Source organism: Fusarium phalaenopsidis, assembly GCF_050370095.1.
Source record: "Fusarium phalaenopsidis strain FUZ10S chromosome Unknown contig_32356, whole genome shotgun sequence".
In the NCBI taxonomy this organism is placed as follows: domain Eukaryota; kingdom Fungi; phylum Ascomycota; class Sordariomycetes; order Hypocreales; family Nectriaceae; genus Fusarium; species Fusarium phalaenopsidis.
In genome coordinates, this window is record NW_028145386.1 from 1,460 (window position 1) to 15,699 (window position 14,240).

At 49.0% G+C, this 14,240-nt stretch overlaps 4 protein-coding genes across 4 annotated transcripts; 2 read left to right on the plus strand and 2 right to left on the minus strand.

The window, feature by feature from the left end:
• Positions 1-2,642: 2,642 nt before the first annotated feature.
• Positions 2,643-3,567, plus strand: LRP88_14403 (Ty3/Gypsy family RNase HI domain-containing protein; the record flags this gene model as incomplete). Its single annotated transcript, XM_083250748.1, has 2 exons — positions 2,643-3,316; positions 3,462-3,567. 2 exons carry the CDS (start codon positions 2,643-2,645, stop codon positions 3,565-3,567), a joined length of 780 nt encoding a protein of 259 aa, XP_083093472.1.
• A 3,564-nt stretch (positions 3,568-7,131) lies between these two features.
• Positions 7,132-7,828, plus strand: LRP88_14404 (uncharacterized protein; the record flags this gene model as incomplete). The annotated part of the gene is made up of 3 exons (XM_083250749.1): positions 7,132-7,199; positions 7,253-7,461; positions 7,512-7,828. 3 exons carry the CDS (start codon positions 7,132-7,134, stop codon positions 7,826-7,828), a joined length of 594 nt encoding a protein of 197 aa, XP_083093473.1.
• Positions 7,829-8,986: 1,158 nt separating this feature from the next.
• Positions 8,987-9,644, minus strand: LRP88_14405 (Ty3/Gypsy family RNase HI domain-containing protein; the record flags this gene model as incomplete). The annotated part of the gene is made up of 2 exons (XM_083250750.1): positions 8,987-9,062; positions 9,208-9,644. The coding sequence occupies 2 exons, from the start codon at positions 9,642-9,644 to the stop codon at positions 8,987-8,989; spliced, it is 513 nt and encodes a 170-aa protein (XP_083093474.1).
• A 454-nt stretch (positions 9,645-10,098) lies between these two features.
• LRP88_14406 (uncharacterized protein) lies at positions 10,099-14,031 on the minus strand (the record flags this gene model as incomplete). The annotated part of the gene is made up of 5 exons (XM_083250751.1): positions 10,099-10,336; positions 10,384-11,188; positions 11,379-11,606; positions 11,954-12,951; positions 13,028-14,031. The coding sequence occupies 5 exons, from the start codon at positions 14,029-14,031 to the stop codon at positions 10,099-10,101; spliced, it is 3,273 nt and encodes a 1,090-aa protein (XP_083093475.1).
• Positions 14,032-14,240: the final 209 nt, after the last annotated feature.

The following is a 14,240-nucleotide window of genomic DNA, read 5'->3' on the forward strand; positions in this document are numbered from 1 at the left end:
ACCTCAAAAGAACAACCGCTCGCCATTACAGAACACGTGGGATGGAAACCACTCCCAGAGCCCAACAAGGAAGACAGCAACCAGGCAACTTGATGTCACAACGTACCATCGCCGTGACCAGACGCGCCGAACCCAAAATCGAAGAACCACGACACCCCTTCAGCACAACAACCATCGAACGAACAAGCCGACTTCCAAAGAAGCCGCCGCAGAAGGATTTGACCACAAGAAATGGATTGTGGGATACGAAGAGAAGGAACAACTTTGGTGCCCGCCACAGTCCACCGAAGGGACTGCCGACAAGATGACCCCACACGGTGCAACCATACCCTATGCCCTCGACACCAGATTGAGGCATCACGGGAATACGATGAAATCTGCGAACGACAAAAACAGACCAACACAGCAGACTGCCACGCAATGATTGGATTGCCAAGACAAGCAGTAGCAACATCAATCGAACCAAGTTCGAGCACAAGGCTCGACAACTACAGAGAGAACTACGCCAGGAGCGCTCTAGGAAGCCCCGGAAAAGCGACAAAGAACTATGGGAGGAGGAAGACTACCCCCAACTGTACGACGAAAACAATAACAGGTACTGGAACAGCCTAAGGGAAAGGTACATCCAGACCGCACGAGAACATGTGGAAACGTCAGATGAGCAAGAAATTTGCATTCGAGCCTACCATCGGGAATTGGCCGAAAACCCTCGACATCCGGAAGCACCTTTCAATCCACGAGACGACGTAAGGACATACCCGACACACCAGGAGCATGCTAGCATCTCTTGGATGTCGTGCCAACACCATTGGTGCGAAACCCACCGAGAGGAGAAGCAAGAGCAAGATTGCTTCCCCGTCCCACTACCACATCAGCAAACCATAAGCCCTACCTATGGTACGAAACGGAAGGGTACAAAGTGGTACACTGGTATGAATCCATCGGCGTCGCGAACGCGCGATATTCTTCAAAACTCTACCACGCCACTCCAGGGAAGAAACGGATCACTCACAAGATCGAGGACTGGCAAAGACGATCAGCCAGGAAAACGAAGAAGACCCCGGAGCCGAACAAGAACGGCAGTACCAGGACTGGCTGCACAAAAGGACGACACGCACGACTACGACGCCTGCGCAAACAGCGAGTGTGAATTTGATCACACAAACTACGCTCTGGCAATGTCAAAAAACTAGACACCCCATCCGACACAGGGCGACGGGTGGATGAACAAGGAATACATTACCCCAGAAGGCCCTCTACTCCACCACCGGAGTACACGGGCGACGATGCCTAGAACTGAAAGTACGAGTCAGAGGAGAATGGTTGAACGCTTTAGTGGACAGCGGAGCTGAGCAGAACTACTTCGACCCGACAACGGCGAATAGGCTCAGGCTACCATGGAGGTACAAACAGACGCCTTACTCGGTTGTCAACCTAGAAGGAACCCCTTTCGACTACAACAACGGTATCATCGACAGCGAGATTGATCACCTCAAAGTTTTCGTTGAAGGAAAGAACCAGGGCATTTCATTCGACGTTGTACCGAACAAGCAACATGATCTTGTACTCGGGTACCCATGGTTACAACGATTCAACCCACATTTTGACTGGAAGACTGGCCAAGTGCTCTCTTTCAACGATGAGACACCTTCCACAGCAAATGACGACTCAGAATACGACACGAGATCTCAAACTTCTACCGAAGGAACCGGAGAAGCCAGGCAGAGGCCAACACGAGACACCTCTCCACCCACAGGGACAAGACACAAACATCAAAAAGGACGAAAACGACAGCGACAAAGGATGATCGCACGAGTCATGCAACAGTTTCATGAACTCGAAAAGGACCTAGCTCCACAAAAGAAACCACAGGATAACCCGGAAGAAGAAGAGCGACTCAAGAACATTCCATGGCAGTATCGCATCTACAAGAAACTCTTCGCGGAAGAACTCGAAACAGGCCTACCCGAGCATACACACTACGACCTAGAAATTGAGTTCATCGATGGGAAGCAACCCGGCTTCAGCAAACTCTACCCACTCAACGAAGCACAACTACCAGTGTTGAAGGAATACATCGAAGACATGATACGGAAAGGATATATCAGGAAAGCAAGTCATCTGTCGGATACCCCGTCATGTTCGTTCCGAAGAAAAACGGAAAGCTCCGGCTTTGTGTCGACTTCAGGATGCTCAACGCCATTACGGTCAAGGATCGCACACCGCTACCTCTCATCAGCGAATTGAAGGATCGGCTTTTTGGCATGAAGTATTTCACAGCACTCGACCTCAAAGGAGCCTACAACCTTATTCGGATCAAAGAAGGACACGAATGGAAAACCGCTTTTCGTACTAAGTACGGACTATTCAGTACCTCGTTATGCCCTTTGGACTCACCAATGCACCTGCTGCATTCCAACGAATGATCAACAACGTGCTACGAGAACATCTGGACATATTCGTTGTATGTTACCTGGATGACATCCTCATCTTCTCCAAAACGGAGGAAGAACACACGGAACACGTCCACAAGGTACTGCAAACACTACAAGACGCCAAGTTGTTAGTGGAACCCGAGAAAAGCAAATTCCACGCCCCGGAAGTGGAATTCCTCGGACATCATCTCTCACAACGAGATACGAATGGACCCCAAGAAGGTCTCAGCGGTCAAGGAATGGGAAGAACCAACGAACGTCAAGGAAGTACAAGCCTTCCTTGGATTCGCCAATTACTACCGCAAGTTCCTCAAAGCCTTCGGACGGATAGCTGCACCATTGACGGAACTTACGAAGAAGGACAAGACCTTCGTATTTGGGAACAAAGCCAAGGACGCCTTCGACAAAATCAAGGAACTCATCCTGAGCGAACCAGTGCTCAAGATGTTCGACCCATCTCAACCAATCGAACTCGAAACCGACGCCTCGGACTTCGCCCTAGGCGCACAGATTGGACAACGAGACGACAAAGGACTCCTACACCCAATCGCATTCTACTCCCACAAGCTACATGGAGCGGAACTAAACTACCCCATCTACGACAAAGAATTCCTCGCAATCGTCAACGCCTTCAAAGAATTCAGGCACTATCTCCTAGGAAGCCAACACCAGATCAAGGTATATACGGACCACAAGAACATCACCCACTTCGCGAAAACACAAGAACTCAGCGGACGCCAACTCCGGTACGCCGAATACCTCTCAGAATTCGACTACGTCATCATCCACGTCAAAGGAACGGAGAACGGCAGAGCCGATGCCATCAGCCGACGCCCCGACCTAGACACGGGAAGAACCAAGACAAAGGAACAACTCTTGCAGTTCACGCAGGAAGGACACCTCACACAACGAATCATTGCAACAACCTACACAGTGGAACAGGGCAATCCACTACTCACGAGAATCCTAGAATACAACCAACACCTCCCAGACAATGAGAAAACAGACAAACAACAAGTACCACAGGAACTACAACACGACCTCGTACGCGAAATACACAAACACCTGCTACACGGACACCAAGGAATCAATAAAACCTAGAACGAGTCAAAACGACGTTTACTTTTCCTAATATGAAGAAAATTGTTTCAACCATCGCCAACCAATGCGACCTCTGCGCGAAAACCAAGGCACGACGCCACAAACCATACGGAAAACTACAACCACTCCCAGTTGCACAACAACCATGGGACTCAATCACTATGGATTTCATCACCAAACTACCCCTATCAGAAGAACCAGCCACTGGAAACTTCTACGATAGCATTCTCGTCATCGTGGACAGACTCACGAAATTCTCCTATTTCATACCTTATAGAGAAGCAACAACGGCCGAAGAATTCGCCTATCTCTTCTATTTCCACATTGCCAAAACACATGGACTACCACTCGAGATCATCACAGATCGAGGACCACCATTGCATCAAAATTCTGGCAGAGCCTCACAGGATACTTGGGAATCAATCACAAACTCTCCACTGCATACCACAAGGAGACAGACGGACAAACGGAACGCATGAATCAAACACTGGAACAATACCTCCGATGCTATATCAACTACGAGCAAAACAACTGGGTTGAAAAGCTACCAGCTGCCCAGCTAGCCTACAACACAGCAACCAACGAAAGCACCAAGGTCACACCAGCATACGCCAATTTCGGGTTCACACCAGACATTTACCGACAATCCCGAGACGCCATCATCAACCCCAAGGCGATCCTCACCAGCGACCAATTACGAAACCTACATGAAGAAATGAAAACAGAACTCGAATTCGTCAGAAACAAAATGACGGCATACGCCAATAAGAAAAGAATCGAGGACCGATCCTCTCGGAGGGAGACATGGTCTACCTCGCAACAAAAAAACATCGAAACAAAACGACAAAACAAAAAACTCGACTACAAATACATCGGACCATACAAGATTAAGCAGAAAATTTCGAAACATAACTACGAACTGGACTTACCACCCAAGGTCAAGCTCCATCCAATCTTTCACATTTCATTACTCGAGCCAGCACAAGACACCATCCAGGTGAAAACAAATAAAGAACCAGACACAGAAATCGACGGACCAGAAGAATACATCGTAGAAGCCATCCTCGACATGAACAAAATCAATGGCAAAACAATGTATTTCATCAAATGGAAGGACTACCCCGACTCAGAAAACACATGGGAACCCCCAGAACACCTCACTGGTGCACAACGCCTTCTGAAGGACTTCCACCAACAACGCCAAGCACAGGCTCGTCAAGACCAACAGCGTTCCAATCAATCAAGTCAATGGCCCCAAAAAGAATGCGCCTCCACAACAGCGGACGACTCCTCACGGAGCTCGCCCGATTCCTCAAGGCACGTAAGCCGCGCTCAAAAGCCTCGTCACCACGCGCTTTGAGCAACCTCTTCTGCTTCCGAATGCGGGCAAGCTTAGCCATCGCCTCCTCCAAAGCAGCCTCTGCTTCAGCCTCCTCACCTTCCAGGCGTTTGCGCTCCCGGATATTTTTCGCAACTACAAGAAATCAGCCAAACCGCCGTGAAAAAGCACTGACACCCACTCACGGAAGGAAGCCACGCCGGCCCCATCGCACACAACCTTCGCATCAACACAATTGGAGCAACGGTTGGAACGATCGGAAACCACCTTACAGGACAGACCCTGGCGGAAACAACGAGTACAAGGCATGATTTCGGAACCAAAAGCCTCAATATAAGCAGAAAGACCCTGCGCTTCGGAAAGCTTTCGCAAAGAAGTACGCTTGGAAACCCGGCCTGACATCACGTCAGCAAAAGGAAATTTTTACAAGTCAGAGTTACCCACCGACAACACTTGGCCGCTGAAACTGGTCTTGAGGACAAGACCAACGGGGAGGGGAACCTCGTGTCACGGCCATGACATGGGCCAGGCGGGGAAGCATGGCAGAAAACACTCTGACTAAGCAGGACCGAGGAAACCGAACGTCGCTCCCATGGGTCCCAGGACCGAACGTTGAAAACGTCGGCCCTACCAATGGACCGAACCCAGAGAACGTCGGTCCCAAGGATTGATCCCAAGTATATAGAACACGCTCATTGTACTTTCTTATGTACTAGCTACCTGAGCTATCAATACAACTTGGTTACACTCAATACCATTGAGCATATTACCAGACGTGACTTACAACCTATTGCTCAGACTACGCCCAGCACTCTCTGCCAACATAAACCCTGCACGACCGGTTTATCCCTTGGGAAACACACGATCGTCACAGTTCCGATGCTATCATGATGTTTAGCGGTTTCTGAGTGTTATCATATGCTCCTACTTTATTTGAAGAACACGCCATCGCATGACACTGACTGAAATTAAGAGGCCTCACTTTGCCCTTTCTCTAGGTAATACCCAAGGATGACCTATTACATAGATGATCAGCTCTTATGCACAGATCGTGACGTTCACTATGATGGCATGTAGGAAAGTGCAATCCTGTTCTTAACTTTAAGTATTAGTTCTAATGATCAACCAGCAATCGATATGAAAACTGTACTGGAGTTTAGAGGGGAGCTAAATGCTTGTTTAATACGCATAACGTGCATAATAAGCATGCGGATCAGACAAGCATGCGGATCAAAAATCTTCACCTTTAAAAAAGAAGCCACGATAAAAGCATAATAAGCAATAAACTCAATTGAAACTATTCGCTATATTATTCCCTAGATATTATAATAACTATCTGATAAATTCTTATATTATGCCTGGTCTTGCCGCATATTCCATAATGCCTTTCCTTTGCTTGCGCTGACCTTCCTGGGCCACTACTTCTCGACGATTCGCCCTCTACTTGCCCATCGATATTCATCTGATTAATTGCTTGCCTTCCTTCCTCTACTGCTATTACCCCTCCTTTCCGCAGTCGGGTTCTTCTTGCCCTCTGGCGCCGGCTTAGTATCTCATTTGCCTATTGAAGGTCTTAGTTCTTAGCCCTTAATAAGGTATTCTTATGTATTATTGCCTTTATTTCCTTAGTAAGAGACTTAAGAGCTCTTAGAATTAACTCTAGGGAGCTACTTTAATGCCGCCTAATTTATTTATTGAGATATTTAGACTAAGATTAGGCCTTAAGCATAGTCTTTAGCGTCTTTGAGACCTAAGGGGTCAAGGGGCTAATTACCTCCTTAGTAGGCGTTAGAGTCTGTAGCTATATATTAAGCTTCGAGACTATAATTTCTAGATTAGGAGGAATAAGCCTGGTCCCTCTAAAGGCTAACTTAATATTTTTTTTTATTATAGTAGCCTAATGTGACGATCGTGTGTTTCCCAAGGGATAAACCGGTCGTGCAGGGTTTATGTTGGCAGAGAGTGCTGGGCGTAGTCTGAGCAATAGGTTGTAAGTCACGTCTGGTAATATGCTCAATGGTATTGAGTGTAACCAAGTTGTATTGATAGCTGAGGTAGCTAGTACATAAGAAAGTACAATGAGCGTGTTCTATATACTTGGGATCAATCCTTGGACCGACGTTCTCTGGGTTCGGTCCATTGGTAGGGCCGACGTTTTCAACGTTCGGTCCTGGGACCCATGGGAGCGACGTTCGGTTTCCTCGGTCCTGCTTAGTCAGAGTGTTTTCTGCCATGCTTCCCCGCCTGGCCCATGTCATGGCCGTGACACGAGGTTCCCTCCCCGTTGGTCTTGTCCTCAAGACCAGTTTCAGCGGCCAAGTGTTGTCGGTGGGTAACTCTGACTTGTAAAAATTTCCTTTTGCTGACGTGATGTCAGGCCGGGTTTCAAGCGTACTTCTTTGCGAAAGCTTTCCGAAGCGCAGGGTCTTTCTGCTTATATTGAGGCTTTTGGTTCCGAAATCATGCCTTGTACTCGTTGTTTCCGCCAGGGTCTGTCCTGTAAGGTGGTTTCCGATCGTTCCAACCGTTGCTCCAATTGTGTTGATGCGAAGGTTGTGTGCGATGGGGCCGGCGTGGCTTCCTTCCGTGAGTGGGTGTCAGTGCTTTTTCACGGCGGTTTGGCTGATTTCTTGTAGTTGCGAAAAATATCCGGGAGCGCAAACGCCTGGAAGGTGAGGAGGCTGAAGCAGAGGCTGCTTTGGAGGAGGCGATGGCTAAGCTTGCCCGCATTCGGAAGCAGAAGAGGTTGCTCAAAGCGCGTGGTGACGAGGCTTTTGAGCGCGGCTTACGTGCCTTGGAGGAATCGGGCGAGCTCCGTGAGGAGTCGTCCGCTGTTGTGGAGGCGCATTCTTTTGGGGCCATTGACTTGATTGATTGGAACGCTGTTGGTCTTGACGAGCCTGTGCTTGGCGTTGTTGGTGGAAGTCCTTCAGAAGGCGTTGTGCACCAGTGAGGTGTTCTGGGGGTTCCCATGTGTTTTCTGAGTCGGGGTAGTCCTTCCATTTGATGAAATACATTGTTTTGCCATTGATTTTGTTCATGTCGAGGATGGCTTCTACGATGTATTCTTCTGGTCCGTCGATTTCTGTGTCTGGTTCTTTATTTGTTTTCACCTGGATGGTGTCTTGTGCTGGCTCGAGTAATGAAATGTGAAAGATTGGATGGAGCTTGACCTTGGGTGGTAAGTCCAGTTCGTAGTTATGTTTCGAAATTTTCTGCTTAATCTTGTATGGTCCGATGTATTTGTAGTCGAGTTTTTTGTTTTGTCGTTTTGTTTCGATGTTTTTTGTTGCGAGGTAGACCATGTCTCCCTCCGAGAGGATCGGTCCCTCGATTCTTTTCTTATTGGCGTATGCCGTCATTTTGTTTCTGACGAATTCGAGTTCTGTTTTCATTTCTTCATGTAGGTTTCGTAATTGGTCGCTGGTGAGGATCGCCTTGGGGTTGATGATGGCGTCTCGGGATTGTCGGTAAATGTCTGGTGTGAACCCGAAATTGGCGTATGCTGGTGTGACCTTGGTGCTTTCGTTGGTTGCTGTGTTGTAGGCTAGCTGGGCAGCTGGTAGCTTTTCAACCCAGTTGTTTTGCTCGTAGTTGATATAGCATCGGAGGTATTGTTCCAGTGTTTGATTCATGCGTTCCGTTTGTCCGTCTGTCTCCTTGTGGTATGCAGTGGAGAGTTTGTGATTGATTCCCAAGTATCCTGTGAGGCTCTGCCAGAATTTTGATGCAAATGGTGGTCCTCGATCTGTGATGATCTCGAGTGGTAGTCCATGTGTTTTGGCAATGTGGAAATAGAAGAGATAGGCGAATTCTTCGGCCGTTGTTGCTTCTCTATAAGGTATGAAATAGGAGAATTTCGTGAGTCTGTCCACGATGACGAGAATGCTATCGTAGAAGTTTCCAGTGGCTGGTTCTTCTGATAGGGGTAGTTTGGTGATGAAATCCATAGTGATTGAGTCCCATGGTTGTTGTGCAACTGGGAGTGGTTGTAGTTTTCCGTATGGTTTGTGGCGTCGTGCCTTGGTTTTCGCGCAGAGGTCGCATTGGTTGGCGATGGTTGAAACAATTTTCTTCATATTAGGAAAAGTAAACGTCGTTTTGACTCGTTCTAGGGTTTTATTGATTCCTTGGTGTCCGTGTAGCAGGTGTTTGTGTATTTCGCGTACGAGGTCGTGTTGTAGTTCCTGTGGTACTTGTTGTTTGTCTGTTTTCTCATTGTCTGGGAGGTGTTGGTTGTATTCTAGGATTCTCGTGAGTAGTGGATTGCCCTGTTCCACTGTGTAGGTTGTTGCAATGATTCGTTGTGTGAGGTGTCCTTCCTGCGTGAACTGCAAGAGTTGTTCCTTTGTCTTGGTTCTTCCCGTGTCTAGGTCGGGGCGTCGGCTGATGGCATCGGCTCTGCCGTTCTCCGTTCCTTTGACGTGGATGATGACGTAGTCGAATTCTGAGAGGTATTCGGCGTACCGGAGTTGGCGTCCGCTGAGTTCTTGTGTTTTCGCGAAGTGGGTGATGTTCTTGTGGTCCGTATATACCTTGATCTGGTGTTGGCTTCCTAGGAGATAGTGCCTGAATTCTTTGAAGGCGTTGACGATTGCGAGGAATTCTTTGTCGTAGATGGGGTAGTTTAGTTCCGCTCCATGTAGCTTGTGGGAGTAGAATGCGATTGGGTGTAGGAGTCCTTTGTCGTCTCGTTGTCCAATCTGTGCGCCTAGGGCGAAGTCCGAGGCGTCGGTTTCGAGTTCGATTGGTTGAGATGGGTCGAACATCTTGAGCACTGGTTCGCTCAGGATGAGTTCCTTGATTTTGTCGAAGGCGTCCTTGGCTTTGTTCCCAAATACGAAGGTCTTGTCCTTCTTCGTAAGTTCCGTCAATGGTGCAGCTATCCGTCCGAAGGCTTTGAGGAACTTGCGGTAGTAATTGGCGAATCAAGGAAGGCTTGTACTTCCTTGACGTTCGTTGGTTCTTCCCATTCCTTGACCGCTGAGACCTTCTTGGGGTCCATTCGTATCTCGTTGTGAGAGATGATGTGTCCGAGGAATTCCACTTCCGGGGCGTGGAATTTGCTTTTCTCGGGTTCCACTAACAACTTGGCGTCTTGTAGTGTTTGCAGTACCTTGTGGACGTGTTCCGTGTGTTCTTCCTCCGTTTTGGAGAAGATGAGGATGTCATCCAGGTAACATACAACGAATATGTCCAGATGTTCTCGTAGCACGTTGTTGATCATTCGTTGGAATGCAGCAGGTGCATTGGTGAGTCAAAGGGCATAACGAGGTACTCGAATAGTCCGTACTTAGTACGAAAAGCGGTTTTCCATTCGTGTCCTTCTTTGATCCGAATAAGGTTGTAGGCTCCTTTGAGGTCGAGTGCTGTGAAATACTTCATGCCAAAAAGCCGATCCTTCAATTCGCTGATGAGAGGTAGCGGTGTGCGATCCTTGACCGTAATGGCGTTGAGCATCCTGAAGTCGACACAAAGCCGGAGCTTTCCGTTTTCTTCGGAACGAACATGACGGGGTATCCGACAGATGACTTGCTTTCCCTGATATATCCTTTCCGTATCATGTCTTCGATGTATTCCTTCAACACTGGTAGTTGTGCTTCGTTGAGTGGGTAGAGTTTGCTGAAGCCGGGTTGCTTCCCATCGATGAACTCAATTTCTAGGTCGTAGTGTGTATGCTCGGGTAGGCCTGTTTCGAGTTCTTCCGCGAAGAGTTTCTTGTAGATGCGATACTGCCATGGAATGTTCTTGAGTCGCTCTTCTTCTTCCGGGTTATCCTGTGGTTTCTTTTGTGGAGCTAGGTCCTTTTCGAGTTCATGAAACTGTTGCATGACTCGTGCGATCATCCTTTGTCGCTGTCGTTTTCGTCCTTTTTGATGTTTGTGTCTTGTCCCTGTGGGTGGAGAGGTGTCTCGTGTTGGCCTCTGCCTGGCTTCTCCGGTTCCTTCGGTAGAAGTTTGAGATCTCGTGTCGTATTCTGAGTCGTCATTTGCTGTGGAAGGTGTCTCATCGTTGAAAGAGAGCACTTGGCCAGTCTTCCAGTCGAAATGTGGGTTGAATCGTTGTAACCATGGGTACCCGAGTACAAGATCATGTTGCTTGTTCGGTACAACGTCGAATGAAATGCCCTGGTTCTTTCCTTCAACGAAAACTTTGAGGTGATCAATCTCGCTGTCGATGATACCGTTGTTGTAGTCGAAAGGGGTTCCTTCTGGGTTGACAACCGAGTAAGGCGTCTGTTTGTACCTCCATGGTAGCCTGAGCCTATTCGCCGTTGTCGGGTCGAAGTAGTTCTGCTCAGCTCCGCTGTCCACTAAAGCGTTCAACCATTCTCCTCTGACTCGTACTTTCAGTTCTAGGCATCGTCGCCTGTGTACTCCGGTGGTGGAGTAGAGGGCCTTCTGGGGTAATGTATTCCCTTGTTCATCCACCCGTCGCCCTGTGTCGGATGGGGTGTCTAGTTTTTGACATTGCCAGAGCGTAGTTTGTGTGATCAAATTCACACTCGCTGTTTGCGCAGGCGTCGTAGTCGTGCGTGTCGTCCTTTTTGTGCAGCCAGTCCTGGTACTGCCGTTCTTGTTCGGCTCCGGGGTCTTCTTCGTTTTCCTGGCTGATCGTCTTTTGCCAGTCCTCGATCTTGTGAGTGATCCGTTTCTTCTCCTGAGTGGCGTGGTAGAGTTTTGAAGAATATCGCGCGTTCGCGACGCCGATGGATTCATACCAGTGTACCACTTTGTACCCTTCCGTTTCGTACCATAGGTAGGGTTTATGGTTTGGTTGATGTGGTAGTGGGACGGGGAAGCAATCTTGCTCTTGCTTCTCCTCTCGGTGGGTTTCGCACCAATGGTGTTGGCACGACATCCAAGAGATGCTAGCATGCTCCTGGTGTGTCGGGTATGTCCTTACGTCGTCTCGTGGATTGAAAGGTGCTTCCGGATGTCGAGGGTTTTCGGCCAATTCCCGATGGTAGGCTCGAATGCAAATTTCTTGCTCATCTGACGTTTCCACATGTTCTCGTGCGGTCTGGATGTACCTTTCCCTTAGGCTGTTCCAGTACCTGTTATTGTTTTCGTCGTACAGTTGGGGGTAGTCTTCCTCCTCCCATAGTTCTTTGTCGCTTTTCCGGGGCTTCCTAGAGCGCTCCTGGCGTAGTTCTCTCTGTAGTTGTCGAGCCTTGTGCTCGAACTTGGTTCGATTGATGTTGCTACTGCTTGTCTTGGCAATCCAATCATTGCGTGGCAGTCTGCTGTGTTGGTCTGTTTTTGTCGTTCGCAGATTTCATCGTATTCCCGTGATGCCTCAATCTGGTGTCGAGGGCATAGGGTATGGTTGCACCGTGTGGGGTCATCTTGTCGGCAGTCCCTTCGGTGGACTGTGGCGGGCACCAAAAGTTGTTCCTTCTCTTCGTATCCCACAATCCATTTCTTGTGGTCAAATCCTTCTGCGGCGGCTTCTTGGAAGTCGGCTTGTTCGTTCGATGGTTGTTGTGCTGAAGGGGGTGTCGTGGGTTCTTCGATTTTGGGTTCGGCGCGTCTGGTCACGGCGATGGTACGTTGTGACATCAAGTTGCCTGGTTGCTGTCTTCCCTTGTTGGGCTCTGGGAGTGGTTTCCATCCCACGTGTTCTGTAATGTGCGAGCGGTTGTTCTTTTGAGGTTTGACTGGTTCGTGGAGTCGTTCCTTCGTAATGTTGTTGATCATATAGTTGCCTTCCGCCTGTTTTTCTGAGAGGTATACTTGGCTGTGTGGCATGTCCAGCTCATCTGGTTGGATGCCGGTTTTGTCGTATCCTTGTCGAGCCATTCCGAGTGTTCTAACGGTGCGGATGGCCGTCTGGGGTTCGGTATCTGCCCAGGTGGATCTTACCTGTTTCTTACCTTCTGGGAGGGGTTGTCGTGGCCTTGGTTGATAGCGTCCCTCCTCCGTATCCCGCTGCTTCTTTCGGCATTCATTTGCCTTGTGTCCCTTCTTGTGGCAGTAGTAACATTCAATGTCCTTGCTGTCCTTCTGGGCTGCTCCAAGTTCCATAGGTCCTGCGTGGGTCCCGTAGGAGGTGTTGCCCCTGGTCTGTTCTCGCCTTCGAGATTGGTTGGCGTTGTTCTTATTGCCCCAAATTCGTCCTTTGTTGGATTTTTTCCATGCGTCGTTCAAACTGTCGGTTGTCGATCTTGATAGTCATGTCGATGTAGTCCTGGAGATTGTCGGGTTTTTCCGTTTTGCAGAGTTCGTCCTTCACCTCATCCTTGAGTCCTTCGTAGAAAGCAATCTGAAGGGCACTTGTTCCCCAATTGAGAAATGAGGTGATTTGTGTGAACTCGGCTGCGTAGGTCGAGGCGGCCTTTGTCTGTCGCAGGTTCTTGAGTTTCTGCGTGGCCTGTTGTTCTTCATCGATGGTTCCGAAGTTGCGTCTGATCGCTTCTTCAAAGTTTTCGTATTCGGCGAAAAGGAGTTGTGTTTCCTCGGTGGGTTCATTCCCGAGAAAGTCGCGCAGCTTGGGTTCAAACCAAGTGAGTGCGTTACCCGTGAGGCATCTGCTGGCGTGTAGGACCTTGCTTTCGGCACTGGCCATCCTGGTGGGAAAGTACCGTTGGTATGCTCTGAGGGACGTAAGAAACGTCCTGACGTGGGTGGCCTGTCCGTTGAATGGTTCTGGGTCCTTGGGTTTGATGATCTCGCCGATGTCTTTGTGGGTAGTACCAGCGGCGGTGTGCTCGAACGTCAGGTTGCCGAGATCGTGAACCTGCTGTTGTGCCAGGTCATTTTGCTGGGCTTGGAGCGTGGTGAGTCGGTCGATCCGGTTCTGTTGTTCGTTGATTGTTTGCTGGTATTGCTGCTGTTGCTGTTCCATGGCTTGGCGGAAGCGTTCCTGCATGTCGTTCATGGATGCCTCCATGCTGGCCAATCGTTCCTGAGTGATCCTGGCGTTGTTGCGTGCGCCGTCCAGGAGGTTGTTATGCTGGATGCTCAGGTGGTTGTACTTATTTCTGAGTTTGCGGACTTCATCTTCGTGTGAGGCCGGGACGATGTGTTCTTCGCCATCGTCATCAGTGTCCATCGGGATGTTAGGTTCCTCTGGTTTGGTCGCGGGCTGTCCCTGTTGGGGGGTGACAGGCAGCTTGCTGCGAGGGGTAGAAGGAGATCCAGTGTTGGGTGCCATGGTAACAGTATTGCTCAGAGTATGCAGTACACTACTGAACAAGAGCTATCAACGTGTGACGATCGTGTGTTTCCCAAGGGATAAACCGGTCGTGCAGGGTTTATGTTGGCAGAGAGTGCTGGGCGTAGTCTGAGCAATAGGTTGTAAGTCACGTCTGGTAATATGCTCAATGGTATTGAGTGTAACCAAGTTGTATTGATAGCTGAGGT